General features: G+C 29.6%; 1 protein-coding gene across 1 annotated transcript; it reads right to left on the bottom strand.

Annotated features, from left to right (window-relative positions):
- Positions 1–1,265: 1,265 nt before the first annotated feature.
- Positions 1,266–3,133, bottom strand: LOC108330805 (NAC domain-containing protein 100). Its single transcript, XM_017565363.1, has 3 exons — positions 2,654–3,133; positions 2,277–2,554; positions 1,266–2,179 (listed from the first exon to the last, which is right to left on the bottom strand). The coding sequence occupies exons 1-3, from the start codon at positions 2,703–2,705 to the stop codon at positions 1,580–1,582; spliced, it is 930 nt and encodes a 309-aa protein (XP_017420852.1). The 5' UTR covers positions 2,706–3,133; the 3' UTR covers positions 1,266–1,579.
- Between the last annotated feature and the right edge of the window lie 15,098 nt (positions 3,134–18,231).

Raw genomic sequence — 18,231 nt, 5'->3', positions numbered from 1 at the left:
GAAAATGGTGAAAATGAGTTGAGGAACACTTTGTGAAAGGCATGTTGGCAGTGATTTCACATAGTTAACGATGAAGCCGTGTAGGACTCAATTTGATTTACTTTTGTAGATGGAGGATTTATCATGTGCCATAAATAAAAGCACCAGATGGTACAAAAAGGAGACACGTATATTATATTTTTGGACAAAATAAGAAAAAAAGAGGGCATTGATGTTCTCATGTCATGGCATTGCAGCTTCAAAACGCAATTCAAGCATCATGGAACGGGAAATGAATGATTGAACTTTTTCGAATGAATGAATTAACTAAACGTTGAATCGATAATCGCACATACAGACAAATCCTCTCAGCATATATGTCTTTATTTAGTATGACCAACGAAAACAAAAGTATTTGTTTTTGGAATATTGTTTAATTCTCTCTCATACACACCGATGTATAATCATAAAAAAATTATAATTTAGTTCAAGCGGATGAAATTGTATAAAAAAAAAACATCCTTGAACCCAAAAATATCAAGAGTAACAGAATTGTGGGAAATAACTCCGAGAACATATTCTGTTTCTTTGTTCATCTATCTTTGATTTTCTGTGTCGAAGATGACTTCAAGTGGTCCTACGCTGTTTCGTACTTGTCATTTATATTTGTTTATGTTCACGTGAACACTTCTAATTTAAAATCTTAATATAATAAATTTATGAATTTTTAGAGAAAAAAAGAATTTAAAATGTTTATGGATGTTTTGCAGAAATCTTTTGTTCTTATTATTGACTTGTATGAGTTCTTGATTTCAAAGGCAAAAGCAAAACAATTAAAAGAAATTAGAAAAAAGATAAATATGTTAGAACTTATAATAGCTGGTTTATTAGTTTCAAACAACAAGAAACGTTTTCAAATATATAATTGACTCTATCAGAGAATGTCCTGAAATTGATTGGGTAAAATTGAATGGTTGACTGAGTTAAACATTCTGGCTTATCATCCACATGAACAGAGGAGAGAGAAAAAGAAAAAAAAAAACTTTCAGGGTCATTTCCACAAGGAGCTTCACTTGCAGAAGGTAAATGCAGATAAGTTTGTTAATATTAATTTGTCCATGTCAAAGGAAGCGCGTGCACGTGTTTCCAAGAGAGGGAATAGAGAGATTTTCATTTTTTAATGGTTACTGTTCTTGATTCAGTCCCCACATCGAAGAATTAAATATCGAATTCAAATATTACAAGAATAAAGGTCATTCTCTTAAGATTTGGCCATAGAATCCAGATATAAAAAAATGAGACCAAACCATGTCTCATTCTAGTATTAATTTTAATAAAAGCTGATACACAGTAATCATGTTCATACCATACAAACCATAACAACAACAACAAACCTAGAGTATCGAACCACCAAAACAGAGTTCAGAAGATTTTTTACAGTACAAAATATATGTTTCGCTATTGTACAGTACAGTGCATCTTTTAGTTAAAATCTATTGCAGCAGCAAGGACAACATCCCAATCAAACCCAAAGAATAAATATTAAATGCGGATATTCTTTTTCTGCTGAAAATGTTGGATTTGTTTTCTTCATGTGAGATCAGTAGTTCCACAAGCTAGCAAGGTCCACTGGTGCAGCTGAACCAATTGGGTTGTTTCGATTCTCAAAGAGTCTATTCCCCATCTCAAGATTTGACACAACTGAAGAGGTTTCTGCGTTCACTTCAGTAGAAACACCTGTTTCCTGTGAGACACTGACCATTTCCGTCTCTGGTTCAAAGCCATTCCTCAAGAATGATCCTTTTCCATGGTTGTTAAAGAAGGATCTGAGGTAATGGTTTGAAGAACCGGGTGAAGGCAACGTTGGTGGAGCCTGAAGTTGAAACCCTTGAGTGGAGTAGAATGAATGGTTTGAAGAAACCCCATAAAGGGCGTTGTTGTTGTTGATGACGTTGATGTTGCTGAAGGAATCGAAGATCCCTCTTGGAACATCAATTGGATTGGAGAAGCAGGGCACGTAAACCTGTTCAGTCACACTCAGTGCTTTGGTGTTGCCAATGGAAGGTGAGGAATCAGTAAGAGGTGGCAAAGCAGATGAACCCAATTCGTTTCCGTAAGAGTCCATCATCATTATTCCATCAATATGAGTCTTCTTCCCACCCGAACTCTTCTGAAACACCCTGCAAATCACCCACTCGTTCTGCAACACACCAATGAATAGCACTGAATTAAACTCAGCAACAGAAAATTCTCATGACTGCAACATGGTGAAGAGAAAATTATTGTAAATTAGTTACCTTTGCAGTTTTGGGGAGGTTGGGGACAGAGAATTTACCCTCAAGTCTATATTCATGCATGACCCAATCAGTTTTCTCTCCCTTGGGTGCCCTTCCTTTGTAGAAAACCAAAGTTTTCTTCATTCCCACAGGAGATTTTCCTCTGAAGATCTCTTTGTCTTTCCCTGTGGCCTTCCAGTATCCTGCTTCAGTGGCCCTGTTCGTCCTCAAACCGGTTGGATACTTTCTGTCTCTCACACAGAAAAAGTACCATTCTTTCTCTCCCATTTTGGCCTTCCCTATAACAAAAAAGCGTGTGCATAAAATTTATGATATTTTGCAGTACTTAGAAGCCAAAACCAAAGTGAGACTGAACTTTTTTTCTGTTTTGAACTTACATGGCAAATCCATCGGAACCTCTTCCTTACAAAGAACCGAAACGTTTTCCATTCCCACTTACTCTAAAACCAACCTCTTTGCTTCCTTAACCAAGAATTCTGATCACAATCAAGCTAACGAGGATTCAATAACAAATAGACAGCAAAGTTTTAATTTTCATTGGAAAAACAACTTGGCCAGGAAGAGAATGGAATGCCCTTTTGTTCTTCTTTATTTGGTTTTGTTTTGTTTTGAAACAACTGAATTCAGAAGAATATTTGTAGACAGTAGAATAAGCTAGAGTGGTTTTTCATCAGATAGCAAAGTCCCCAGAAAGTAAGAGAAAAAAGAGAACGATGGTGGTGGAAATCATGGAACATGGAATGGAACTGAAATGTGATGGTAACTGAGGGTGGAAGAGGTGGTAATAGGTGGAGAAAGAAACAGAGAGAAAAAGAAACCCCTAAATACTGGTACGCTGAAGAGAAAGAAACGTGGAATGTAAGGCAACCTTTCTTTAGTTATTTATAGCTCACACCTCTTATATTTATGCATAATCATAATTTCATCACCCTAATTTTGTTTTCAGTTTTGACTCAACACACAGTGCCCAAATACCATGCATGTAATTATGATATTCTGAAGTGTTTACTTTGCAAATTCACTGTTTGTGGAAAACATTAATTCATGTACAACTAACCTAACTTGGGAACTTCCAAGTTTTTAACACCAACCACCAGACAAGACATTGTTGTTCATTGGTTCTTCTCAACTCAGCTCACAACTTCATAATATTTTTATTATTATTTTATCAATAGTGTCAGGTGGTGCAAAAAATACAAAGGGCATTGGAGGATCAGTTATTTTCACTTTATTTGAATTTAAATTACTAATTTGGCCTTCGGGGATGGTTGTGGGGGCAAAACGCCAAAAAAAAGATACGAGAATAATAAGTGGCTTTTATGTTAAAGTTTCCGAAACTGACATGGCAATTGTATTTTCAAGCCATTAAAAGTTGAAAACTGAAAATAGATACTTGCAAAGCCTGGCAAATTAACATTTCCTTTTTCTTTTTTCTACTCCTAGTGCTGAAATTGTGAATTTGTTGTGACACACTAACTTGAAGTAAAAGAAGCGAAGATAAATGAAGCACGTAGCTCTCGAAAGACACACTTTGAGAATATCTGTGATGACTTTAAGCTAAGTCTTGGAGGGTGGCAAATGACAAATGGCAAATCCAACTTCCACACATTATTTCATTGTTAACACGTAATTTAGTCCCGTAATTCAGCACTTCATAATTAATTTATGAATATAAATATTTTATTTTTGGTTTTCAGAGGCGAACAATTTTAATTTTAATTTTAATTTATTTTTTACCTTCCTAAGGGGTGAAATATCATATATCTCTCTACCTTGTGTTAAAAGATGGCCTTTTAATAAGTTAATTATTTTCTAAAAGAATATAAAATGTTTTATGAAAAATAATATTATCTGTATAAATTTTTTTGAAGGAAATTAAAATTCTTAGAATTTTATTAAAATAATTGTATTACTTAAAATTAAAGAATTTAAAATAACACTTAAAAGGTAAGAATTTAAAATTATTCTCATTTCTAAATTCATATTATTATCTATAGGTCAATATAGTTTCAAGTTGTTTAGTTTGACATGAGTCTAGGTAGACTCAACTTGACTTGACATGAGATTGACCTAACATAGTTTGACATAATATTAACCGATGTCTAAACTTAATTCGACTTGATTATACCTAATTTGATTTATGTTGATCACATATGAGCTTAATCTGACTTGGACCTGACCCAAGTTAAACCTAACCAAACTTGACTTGACATTGACCTAAACCAACTCAATTGAACATGATCCCACCCTAACTCAACTTAACTTGGACTCCGATCTACTCGACTCAAGCGGCTAGGAATAACTTAGTTTGACTGACCTTGACCAACTCAGCTCTACCTGAGTTACGGTATACTTAGGTAAACATACGTCGAGACCAGCTTAACTTGACCTAGACTTGCCTTAACTTGGTCTTGCTCGAGCTAAGCCTGACCTAGTCTTGATTAGACTGGGACCCATCTAAGCCTAGCCCAACTTGACTAAACGCATGTTGGTGTTCACTAGGATGAATGTTGACCCACCCCAACTCGACTTGACCTAACCCGAAGCGACTCAGCTCCACATAGAGTAAGGCTAACTTGGCTTAATTCTGCTTGTTGGGATTGACTCAACTCAAATGAGCTTAGGATGAATCAACTCAAACTATATCCAAACATACTTGGTCGACCCAACATGACATGGTCTTTATTAGGCTAGGACTAACTTGATCTTGATCTATCTATGATTGACTTGGACCTAGGCTAAGTTAGATTAACATGGACTCACCCCAACTCAACTAAATATGGGCTTGCACTAACTTAGCATAACTGAGACCTTAGTTGACTCATATTGACTTTGGCCTAGACCAACTTGGGTGTAGATTCAGCTTGTCTAAGCTGACTCGACTCAGCTTGTCTAAGCTGACTCGACTCAGCTTGTCTAAGCTGACTCGACTCAGCTCAACTCAATAGACCCATACCAACTCTATATTTGAGTGTAACTCTTCACAATTAGTCTTGCTTTATATCGTTATACTATCTCATCTTATTTGTGCTTGAGTTTATAAATCCTTTTGCAACGAATGAGTTTTTTTGCCTTGTGTTTATCAATTAGGACCAAATATTATTTCTTGTCAACACTTTTAGTCCCTAATCCATGGCTATCCTCCAATATTCATGTTTGATAGTCTTGGAATATCTAGTGGTTTAGGTATAGTGGTGACATTCATAACAAAAGATTGACATATAACATAACCTTTTGTTCCACTTTTATATCCCAAAAAAATGTACTTTATGGCTCTAAGATCAAATTTAGTTCTATGATTAACAAGTGTGGAGGAGAAACAAAGCGAACCAAAAACCTTAAGTTGAGTGAACCAAAGACCTTAAGTTGAGTCAAGGTAGGAAGATGTTTATATAGAAGTTGATAAGGGCACTTGTTATCCAAAATCGATGTAGGAATTTTGATGTTGATATAATTTGACCACATGACTATATAAGACCAAAATAGTTTGGGAAGGTCAGCTTGAAACAATAAGGCTCTAGAAACATTAAGAATATGTTGGTGTTTTCTCTATACTATGAATTTTTTTTCGAGGAGTTTTTATCCAACTTGTTTGGTGAACTATTCCTTTTGTAGCATAAAATTGGTCAAATTTGAACTACCTACCATTAGTTATAACAATTTTAACTATAGCTTGAAATTGGTTTTCAACTAGTGTACATAAGGCTTGAATTAAATGTCTAACTTCTATCTTATTTTTTACAAATAAATTCAGGTGTGTCTAGAGTAGTCATCCACTATGGTAAAGAAATAAAAATGACCATGTATGGATATTACAGAAATTGAGTCCCAAATATAAATGTGAATCAACTCAAATATTGTAGTGATGAAGTAACGAAAAAACTTAGGTTTCTTTGTTTTGTAATATTTCATAAATTATAATCATAATTTTTACTACAATGAATGAAAGGAAACATGTTATAGATTTTTTTTTGATATTTTGTTTATGTAACCTTTATTACCTTTGTTTTCCATTTTTTTTGAAAATTTTGCCTTTACAATTTTTTGTTAATGATAATATGTTTTTATTGGGATTATTTACTTTTTATAGGTATATTTAGTGTAAGCTTAGTTTGTTATTAAGATAATTTGTTTTTTATTAAGTAAACCTTAATTTCTTGCTTGATATTCAATATTTAATGTTTTGTTTGCAATTTGAAAAAATTGCATATTTTTTAAAATTAATATAAGAGAAAACATTATTAATAAAGTATGTATTGAATCTTGAATTGTTCGATTAGATACATTGAAAATATTAATAAATTTTTAATAATTTTACAATACATACATACATATTATATAAAAATATAAATTTTAATAAAAGTATTTGTATAATATTTATATAAAAAATAAAATTCGTTTCAATATAAAAAGAATGAAATGTTTAATTTAAAAAAGAAAGATTTAGTGGAGACAAAATAAAAATAAATTAAAACTAAAGTAATGATACATTACATATATTGCAAGAGTCACATGATACAAGATGTGCAAATTATTATTTTTTAAAGAAAATTAAAAAAATATATTAAAAAATAATGATGTTAATATTACTAACAAAAAGAAAGTTACTCCATCAAATTGTTTAAAATTGAAACAAATAAAAATAAGAGTATGATTTGAGGTTTTTCTAAAATAAAATGATTTATCTTTAATTTAAATACATGTATTAATTATATGTATATAGTAAGTCGTAATCTTCATGAATATAAAGGGTTTTGGGATTAGTTTTTTAAAATGAATAATACTTTTGCCATCAAACTTTTATTATCAGTGTTTTTTTCCCATTTACTTGTTAAATTGTGTTGAGCCAGAAGTCTATATTTTAAACATATTGAATAAATCTGACGCTTGAAATAAATAACATTTTTTTTCTAGGTTTATATTCAATCCACGAATAATCAATCTGGTTCGAGTGTTAAATAATAATATGCAAAAAATGTTTCTTTCTAGAATAAAGTTTATCAAACTAAAAATGTTTTTTTTTCTAAAATCTTTCTAACTAAAGATATTATGTTATGTTTCTACGGTTTGTAATTAAAATATATCAAGACTTAGAGTGTCAAAATTTAAATCTTCTTAATTGAAGTATTAAAGTCTTGTATACAAATATTCATTTAGTTAAATTTGTGGATAATTACGTACGCTGAGGATTAAATCCGTTAATTCTACAAACTTTAATTTCTTCTACCCACCCTATTGTCTTTTGTTTTCATTAAAGGATCCATGGCAAGCTTTTGTTTTCATTAAAGTTTTACATTTGGTGGGGATTTCCGCAGTGGTAAAGTCAAATTGACAAAGAGTGCAACGATTGAATCATATTTAATTATAACGAACTTAAATTAAAGAAAAAAATAAAAATCTTAAAGAAGCATTTTCAGAAGATCAAAATTTCAAAGCTAACTACCAATACAAGAAAAGTGGTATTTAGAATCTGCCAAAATTAAGCATAAAAGAAGAAAAGTGTACACCAATCCTTTATTAATGTTATTGTCCCTTTATTAATGTGTTGTTGTATATTTACATAGGACGACATTAAAAATATGAATCTTACTGTCTATACCAACGATACCGAATGCTATTAATGTTGACTTAAATGAAGTTAAATCCGACACAACTAAACAAATTTATGAATACGAATCAATGTTAATGTTGACGAGAAAAACATTACAAAGATAAAGAAAAATTTACTGGATCTATGTGAGTCCAAATTTTATAATATTAAATCAATTTTATAATATTAAATTAGGTTTAAATAAAACTAAAGGTGTCCTAGATTGTATTCGGTTAGTCAGTTTATCTGTCTACTAATAAAGAATGAGTTGAGTTGAAATTTTTAATTCACTAGTATGCTTTGATCGGTTTAACTTAACTTACTAAATTAGTCTTGACTTATTGATCGGTTTTATTTTTATATTTTAATTAAAAAATTAAACTTAAAATAATTAAAAAGATAAATTTGTTATATTATATTTTTTTTAAATGTAAATATGTAATATAATTATAATTTAAATAGTTAGCACTTATTAATTAAGTTCTAATTATTAATATAATAGAATAATTTAACTTGTAATAATCATTTTAATTTATCTAATTAAAACTATTAATTAATTAATAAAAAGCATGATTAAATATATTTTAAATATTTATTTATAAATGTATATACAAACAAATTTTAAAAGTAATTTTTTTAAAATAATTAAAAATAATATAAATTAAAAAAAAACATAAAAAAAGTGGTGATTTTGCTCATTGGCTTATCTTGTAGTGGAACAAGTTGCAATTTATAACCCGTTTCTTGATGGCAGAAGAGTCCAGTCCGATTTGGTACGTCAAAATTTGGGTAATCTGTTTTTTCACCCTAATTTAAGTGTACCTTTTAATATATAACATTGAAATATTTATTAAAACATAACATTGATTTATCCAATCCTAACGAATGATTGTATAATATTATTTTAGTATGTATTTGATCAATGTTAAAAATTATAAACTGAATAATTTAACAAATATAGAGTTGATGGATAGTTCCGATTTTAAAAATTCAGCCTCAGTAGAATACTATAAATGAAGAACTTTAACTTTAAGGTGGGTATGTGGATTATACTTCCAAGGTCCAGAAACTTAGACAACAAATATACGAATCTTAATTTTAGTTTATAATTGACAACTACAAAGGATTGATAATTAATATCTGGTGTAGCCCTGCCTATAAGTTCTTTATTATTAATCATATTTTCATAAGTAGAATGAGGATTATGAAAAGAATGATGTTATTCACCACCCATAAATTTCAACTATCACACTAATTTAATTTGTTGATTCTTTTTATGTAAAAGATTTTCAGTTTAAGGTTCAAGGTCAGCCAATTCACTGCTATTAGATCTAATCATACAACTCGTACAACCAAGAACAAAATCAAACGTAAAAATGAAAGTAAGCAAAATACAGAGTCTCAAATGCAACAGCTGACCATATTTTGAGAATAAGATTTTTCAAACCAGATCAGCACAGCAGCTGCACCAAGGAAACTGAATGCACCTAAATTTTGAGAATCATATTGTTTTATACCTCATCAGTTTCAGCTGCCCTTTGTGAAACCAAATTTGAAGCAAGCCTTGCACCAAAATTTTAAAAATAGCTACACCAGTTTGAGCGAGCAGTTTGCGAACCAAAGTACACAAATCAGCTTTGTAACAGTTGCAAAATATTTTCTGAATCACAGCTGCAACAATTTGAATTCTGATTTCACACCAGATTTTTAACAACAGCAACAAATCATCGCAACAGCACTGATTTGTCTGACCGCGCCAGTTTTTTGACTCAGCTGTCTTGTACCAGATTTCGTGAGCCAGATTAGCAGCTGCACCAAATGTTTGTTTTGAACTACTCACTCGTATCAGAACAGACCACACTGTGGTTTGTTCCATAATTTTTTAATTGAACTGCTTATGTTCTTAGAGTGCCGTAAATTCTGTAAAGACTTCAACAAGTACTTCAAAAGCTCTAAACGCTTTAAGCTTCTAACTTCAAAGGGAATTTTTTCTCTTCTAACTTCAAGGGAATTTTTTCTCTTTAAGGATACTAAACTTTTCCTAGTCGAGTAGGACTTCTGTCTATAAAAGACGTTCCTTAGAAGTTATAATCGACTAGAGAAAAAATCAATTTATAATATATAAATGAATCTCATTTTACAAGTCGGTTTATGGAGTTGAATTAGACTTAAAACCCATTTTATAATATGGTATCAGAATCAAGATTAGAGTTTATCCTAATCATATTTCTTGTTTTTTGACATTTCTATTATGACATTTCTATTCTACATGTTATCGAGCAAGTATTGATCATCACAACAAATTTCTTAATGAAACTAGACTACAATTGATTTACATCCTTGTTCCATTTTGACAAGTGATTACTGAATTACTTTCAAACAACTTAGTTTCTCCTATTTTCATCAATATAAAGTTTAACCTAATTTATCTTTCTCGATGATGTAAATCCAAGTTGAATACATTTTTTTTATCAAACAATTAGAGATGAAAAGTGTTAAAAATTAAAGTGTAGAACAAGGAAAATCGAAAGCACCACAAGAACGCAAGTCTTGCAAGTGTCAGAAGCAATCCCGAATCCATCCCTTCAAACATTTAATTTTAACAAGAAACAACACTATGAGAAATTAAAAAAAATATAACATTGCACATTACAATTTTCACTGAAAAACTCAATCCACATTGAATCCATATTGGGTTTTGGACATGTTCTTCATTCTTGATTTAATTCAAACCTAATCAATAGCATGAAGGAAAAGAAACCAAACTAAGCACATAAAGAAATTAAAAATTAAAACCTTTCCACAATTCTTGAGAGTCTCAAAGGACAAAAGACTAATCATCATTTCAAAATAGAAATATAGTTTAAATATATTTTTAGTCCTTAAATCTTGTTGTAAAATTGAAATTAGTTTATACATGAAACTTTAATATATTTTGGTCTTCAAATTTTAAAAATAATAAATATATATTTTTTAATTCATTTAAGATAAAAAGTTTTGAGTGTTAAATATATATTTTTTTAATCCATTTAAATTAATTATTCATAATGTTTAAAATATTTTCGCTTAAATATCAACTCAAAAATACATTTGACAAGTAATAATAATTAATATAATTATGGTAAAAGGAATTAATTTATTTATTTTTAAAATATGCAACAATGATAGATTTCAATTTCACGTCAACAGATACTAAAAAAGTTTAACTAAGAATAAACTCCAAAACAAGAAAACAAAAATATTGGAAGAACTAAAATATAGTTTTTCATATATAATTGTTCTATCATTTCTACGTACGGTGAAAAAATATAATCACAGAAACTACAGTTTCTATATTTATTATTTTTAAAAAAATTAAACATATATATAAGTAAACGCTTAAGCTATGTCCTTAGAGTGACAATTCCTTTTCATTTATGACAAATTTTGTACACTTGATTGTGTTTTCATAAAAGTTGTCACTCATTTTCTTTACACTAATTTAATGATGACATGTGTGACAAACAATTTTAGAAATAAGCATTTGGTGTCATAAAGCGTCGTCATTAATAAAATTTTGTGATAACTTATGCGATGTAAGATTTAAAGATGTCATCTCAAAAATTATAAGTTAAAGCTTGTCATAAAATTCAAGTTTTTCTACAAAAGTTGTCACAATATCTTTATTTTATAACAAAATATTTTATAGAAGCAATATTTTTTTAGTGAATTTCTAAACTTCTCCTCTCCTTCTTCAATGTTTTGGTTTGTTATTTTAATAATTATTTTGATTTTCAGAGTACTTCAAAAATGAAAACCTTTTTTTAGATTGCAATTGAGAAATACTATGCATTAACACCAAAATAAAATTCCCGTTCAATAATGTGTTTTCTTATTGTTTAACAAATATTTTAACAATAAAAATATAAAAAATATGGTGTTTGTCTCATAAATTATCACCTTTTACAAAGAAAAAAAACATAAAACAATATTTATATTAAATATGTTTATAGTTTTTAAATTTGGATATAAAATTTTAGACTTTGAACACACACTTAAAAAATAAATTGATATAATCTTTTTAATTTAATAATTATTTTTTTATATATTAAACGTTGTTAGAGGCTCAATATTTATTTATTTTTAAAATTTAAAAATTAAAATGTATCAAAATTTAAGAAGAAAGACAAATTTAAATTTTATATCAAAAATCAAATTTTAAAGTTTAAAAATTAAATATATATATTATGAGAGTTTTTCTACAACTGCATTATATTTGATACATATGTTATACTAATTAGCGATGAGTGTAGCTAAGTAATCAATCTTTCACGCAACATGCTCTAATGACTAGTTAATTAAAGTTTTCCTCTTCATATTTGAATATATGTGGTTCTTATTACAAATTGAAAGATAAAGGTTTCTACCATTAATGTGAGAATATGAATGAATAGGATGAAAGCAACATATGACACCACGCACGCCAACGAGTTTCATTCATCTAGCCAATTGCCTAACCTAACTTTTATTTTATTCACCTTCTAATACTCACTTGTCACAACTTTTTCTGATTTTTAATTTGCAAAACCTTTAATGACTGATTTTTAATTCGATAGTTAAATATTTATCAAATTTCGATTGCTAATTAGTCACTAAAAAGTTTATTTCTTCTTAGTTTGTTCTTTGACAATAATAAGATAAAAGTAGAACTTATCTATAAAAAAAAAATCAGTCACAAAATCAGTTGCTAAATAGTGATGCAAATTTGTTGGTCTTTAATATAATTTAAATATTTTTGGTGGCTAAAAAAATAAAAATGACATTATAATTTTATTTTACTACGACATTTATAATAATAATAATTATTATTCTATTAAATTATTAAATAAATATATTACTATTAACGGTTATAATTTGAATATTTTATTATTTATTATTATCCATTAATATTGATAATTTAATAAAATCTATTTTTGATAATCACCATTTAAATCTATAAAAATTATAAAGTGATAATTATATTAGTTATTATCTCCATGAAGTTGTTTGATGCTACACTATAAAAATAATGTACTATCAGAGAAGTTTGTTTTCGGGCGGTTTAGAAAACTTTCAGTAATATTTTGTGGTTTTATTAAAATTTAGTTAAGTTATAAATATTTATTTTAAAGATATTTTTGGCGGTTTAGGAAGGAAATTGGCGGTAAGGGTGAAAATATTATTTTGTCTGGTCTTCTTAAATCTTTGTGAAAATATTATTTTGTTTGGTCTTCTTAAATCTTTGTCGATCGCCTAAGTCTTTATTCCTTGTCTTGTCATGGTTACTTGAGCTTCGTCGGTCACATTTAAGTTTTTTTCTTTCACCATGCCTAATTCTCTCGTCACTTAAAATTAGTCTGAATTCTCTTTTCCATTCTCTATTCTCTTTCAAAAACTTTAAAAATTAGAAAACCTCTTCCTATTTAAATTTAGGGTTTTTAATATCACGTAAATGGTTATGGTTAAATTATTGGATTTTCGTCTTATATCACATCAATGGTTAGAGCATGTTGTGAGTGATGTTCTTGGAGGGAATGCACAGATGTTTTAGGGTATGTTCTTTTGGGGTGATTTGTGAGAGATGATTTGGGGGAGATGATTTGAATGGATTTGAGTGGATTTGAGGGTAATTTTTTAGTTGTTTTTTTTAGTGGATTTATGGATAATTGAGAGTGAATTTGGAAGTAAAATTTATGAGAATTAGTGTAGAATTTGATTGATGTGATAAATAAAAAAATTCTTTAAATGATAAAAATTGAAGATTACCAAAATACCCTTAGTGATTATTATAATATAAAATTATATTTGTTAATTTTATATTTAATATTTTATATTTAATAAGTGAAGATAATTATTGTAATACATGATGCATGTTGCAGTGTGTTTCTAAAATGGACACGCAAGCACACATGTTGCAAGACATCATCTTTAGTGCTCCTCCCTTCCTTTAGACATAACACCAACATGCTCTTTCTTCCCCACCACTATCATCATCGCCTACCTCCTTTCTCCCTCATTCTTCATTTACAAACTCATCCTTTTCTCGGAATATTATTTTCTCCTTTTTCTTTGTAAAAGAAACAAAAAAAGGTCAATTTTTGTCATTCCTTTCCTCTACCCTTTCGATCGCACGCACGCTGCATTCTCTCCGCACCTAAATTCATCCAATGTCTACTAATTCAACCTTTTAAAACTCAATTTGGGATCTACTTGGCGGATCTCAATTACTGAAATCCTAATGCACAGTTACACCTGCCTGAGCGGAGCAGCGCGTTCGCCGCCGTCGTCGCCGCGATTCCACCACGGTCGGAGCAAGAACGGAAGCTGGAATTCATCTAAGGAGAGCAATTCCATGGAGAAGTTGGTCTTTATTCTTATGTCGGCAGTTTTTAGAAGGCGGGGTTTGCTTCTGTTTGCGCCTTTGCTGTACATTTCTGGAATGTTGTTATATATGGGTTCCTTCAGCTTCGATGTTGTACTTCATCTTCATAAATTCTTCACTCTCTGGAACCGAATACTGCTACAAATACACCTCCAGTTCTTCCTCTTCAAATGCTTTGAATTGTTCTTCGTCTTCAACCATTTGAAGATCAGCTAGGACTGGAGTTTAAATTATAAAATACGCAAAGGGTAAATTAGATATTGTATGTAAATCTTTGCAAATCTTTGCACTTCAGCGGGTGATGAAAAATACTCCAATCCCACAAATCCGCGCCTTTCCATCGTCGCAATTTCGTTAATGTGAACACGCATCGTCCCGCAAATCCGCGCTTCCATTTTCTTTTGAACAGTGAAATCAGCTCAAACGAACAGAGCCTTAGAGTAATAAAGATTTCTAAAATGATGCGTTTTTTATTCATGGACTTGTGAACTCTGAGGCATAGTAGTGTAGCAGTTTTTTGGGTTTGTAATAGTTGAGTATGGAATTAATTTTGCTAATGAGTATAATTTGTTCTTATATTCTTTTGATCATATATGCCTAAGTTTTTTAATGTTAAAAAGCATGTAGCTGAGTGTTGGAACGAACTGTTTAAAGTGAGATTGTGTAGGGTAGTAGCTGATCATTTTTATTTTTCCTGCAGTGGTAGTGGATGTGGGGGTTTAGTGTAGTTTTGTGTTATGTTACTTTTTGTTCACTTGAATGAATTTGGGAGAGAGTGATTGACTGGATTTGAAGATAAATTTTGTTGTTGTTTATTTGAGTGAATTTGGAGGTAAGTGAAAGTGAATTTGGAAGCAACGTTTGTGAAAAAAATAAGTGTAGGATTTGATTGATGTGACAAATTAAAAAAAATTACTTCCAAATTCACTCTTACCTACTTCTAAATCTACTCAAATAAACAACACAAAAATTTATTTTCAAATCCTCTCAAATCCGTTCAATCACTCTCCCCTAAATCTATTCAAGTGAACAAAGCCTTAGAGTTAGTGAACGGTGAGTAGTTAGTGCAGAAAGCAGTCTTTTTTCTTGATACTAAAAGTCTTGTTCAAACTAGTTTGAGAGGACTATCGAGTGTAGTGTTGTTCAACTTGCTATTGAGTTTTGAGTGTGTGAGAATCGAATGCATTGTCTTGCAGTTCAATCCAAATTGCAGACAAGAAGATGGACCGGATTGAAATAGTGTTGCCGCCATTGTTAAAAAATATGTCTCAATCTAGTGGAAGTACTTGTTTCATTCATCATGTTTCTTGTATTTATTCCTCTTTGTTTTTCTTTTTCATCATTATTTACATTATAGGTAAGAGTTATCAATCAATTTTTAAATCTATAACCATAATGTTGACTGCTTAATAAATTTTACCAAAAGCTGGAGATCTTCCTCAAATAACATAAATTTTTTCCACTAAGAGATTAAAATTAAATTAAACTAAAGGATTAGTGGATTAATTAAGTAATGAAAACTATTAAATAAAGTCCAGAGTGAATAGCGTGGTAAGAATTAGTAAAATTGATCTATCACGCACACATAGATATATCTTTTCTTTATATTAAATAATTACATAGCAAATTTATGTGAACTTAATACTTGAACTCTTATTCATTTACTATTTCCAACAAATTAGTATAGTTGCTAAAATGTCATTAGCCATATAACTTACACTCACTTGTTTTTGTTATGCAACTTAATAGCGTCATGGTTAATTTGATAAAATAACGAGATAAATGCATTTTAATAAAAAAAAGGTTAAATAATTTTTGTTACCTGGAATTAGTTTCTTTTTAAAATTTTAGAATAATTTAATTTTTTATCTTTGAAATTACGTAAATTAATTTTTTTAGCCAAATTTTATTAAATTTATTTAAAATTTTAAACATAATTCATGATAATATTTGATTTGTTTATATTGTTTGACACATTTTTTCTTTAATTTTAAATGTGTTTAAAACCTCAAATAAACCTAACAAAATTTAGTTAAAAATATTAAATTCACACATTTTTAAAGTTAAAAAATTATTAAATTAAAATTTTAAAAATAAATTAATTTTAATTTTCACTTAAAGTTAAAAGACAATATGTTTAATTATTAGTAAAAAAGAAGGATTCCCTTACAAATTTTAAAACGAATTAAATGAAATTGAGCCCAACTAAATAATAATGGAACAAATTAGTATATTAAAATTGAAAAATGCAGAAAAGAATTTTTAATATATAGTTTTCTCTTTGCACAACTCTTTGACAAATAAAGGTGAATTATGATAATATACAAGATACTAAATAAGTTTTGACATCCTCCCACTATATCTGAAAAGTCAATTATTTGTCTCACAATACCTTTTCCAACTTTCCCTCATATTTATAAAAAAATACCTTTTTTTCCAACCAACTTAGGACGTTCCAATATAAGAATAACCACAATCTTAAGTTTAAGATTTGGTCCTTATAGAAAATTCCCATGGGTCTTAGAACTAAAAAAATAAATTTTAATAAATATAAAAAATTACGTTGTAAAAAATTGAAGTATAAATATAAAAAAGTTATAAAAGAGTGACTCTAATAAAATTCTTGTATCAGAATAAATTTTACAAGAATGTCTTGAAAAAGAAATACCATGGTAGGATTTATTTAAAGTAAAAATAAGTTTTATTATAAAACTCTTAAATTATACATAAATTATGACGTACCAATAGATAACTAATTAAGTAATTAACTGGTGACGGATGAAGTTATCTGTAATTGTTATAAGCTGATGGAGCTGAAAGTAAAATCTAGTGATAAAGTTAGGAAAACATATTTACACCTTTGAGACCGTCAATTTTTGAGAGTGCAGTTGAGTTTTGAATGGTGGCATCGACAAAAGTAAACTTTAATTGACAATTTTACTTTGTTTCATTTTTCAAAATTCTTACTTTCTAAAAGCTGTTATCCAAAATGAGTTGGGTGAAATAAATTTCAGAACACAATACTATTTATCTTTATCTATTCTGGTTTTTTTATTCTTGAACTTATCATTACAAAATGGTATTTCTGGAAAACAATTGCTTCTTCCACTCCCTCAAATTTCTTTTCGCACCCATCAATTCTATCAAATGTCAAAATTAACTTTATTGCTTCTTGCACTCCCTCAGACACTTTACAAAATATGTTTTCGGAATGAACTTTTTGAAACATATTTTCAGAACTCATTTCCAAAAAGCACACCAGATCTATTCCGGAAGCATTTTTCCGGAAGACATTCATCAATGCCACTTCCCACACTTCAACATACTTGCTCCGGTTGCCTGAGTTCTCATGAAATGCTCTTGATCTTGACTTTGCAGTCCCTCATACCGCTCTGCTTATTCTAGATTCGTCACAGATTGCAGCAATCAAGCGAATCTGAGAAGAGAAGAGGAAAAAGATTTATATGGCATATGGGTGGCCTCACATCACCCCTCTCGAGCAAGGACTGTGTCCATCTGCACATAAGGAAAAAATTTCAAATAAAAAAGAATTCCAAAACATAATGGGGTGCAGATAAAAATTAATGGGGTGCAAGAAGTAATTGTCTATTTGAAATTGATAATTGTTTTTCGAGCGTTACTCCCTCCACCACCACAACATACTTTCTCCACCTTCCCAAATTCTTTTAATTCTAATTTTACCCTTGATTAAAACATTTTACTTTTATCATTTAGGATATTTTAATTTATTTAAAATTCTACTTCTCCTTATTTATTCACTACACAGCTGCACCTCCAATCTCACGGATTTCTCTTCTCCATCTCCGTTTCACGTTTCACTTTCTCTCTATTGTTCTTCACGCAACTGCACTCCCATTTCCGTTCCTTATTTTTCTTTTTCCTTTATTTGTTTCTTCCTTTTTTTCCTTTTGGTTTCATTACTCAGTATTCACTGTATCATCACC

This window comes from Vigna angularis, chromosome 4 (assembly GCF_016808095.1).
Source record: "Vigna angularis cultivar LongXiaoDou No.4 chromosome 4, ASM1680809v1, whole genome shotgun sequence".
Taxonomy (NCBI): Eukaryota; Viridiplantae; Streptophyta; class Magnoliopsida; order Fabales; family Fabaceae; genus Vigna; species Vigna angularis.
This window is presented reverse-complemented; position numbering and strand designations above follow the sequence as displayed.

What these genes read in the sequence shown, in the direction of transcription:
- LOC108330805 (XM_017565363.1), bottom strand. Translation starts at nt 2,705, where the DNA reads ATGGAAAACGTTTCGGTTCTTTGTAAGGAAGAGGTTCCGATGGATTTG. An exon ending in GGTTCCGATGGATTTGCCAT is followed by an intron (nt 2,555 to 2,653) that starts GTAAGTTCAAAA and finishes TTTTTGTTATAG; the next exon opens with GGAAGGCCAAAATGGGAGAG. An exon ending in ACCTCCCCAAAACTGCAAAG is followed by an intron (nt 2,180 to 2,276) that starts GTAACTAATTTA and finishes GGTGTGTTGCAG; the next exon opens with AACGAGTGGGTGATTTGCAG.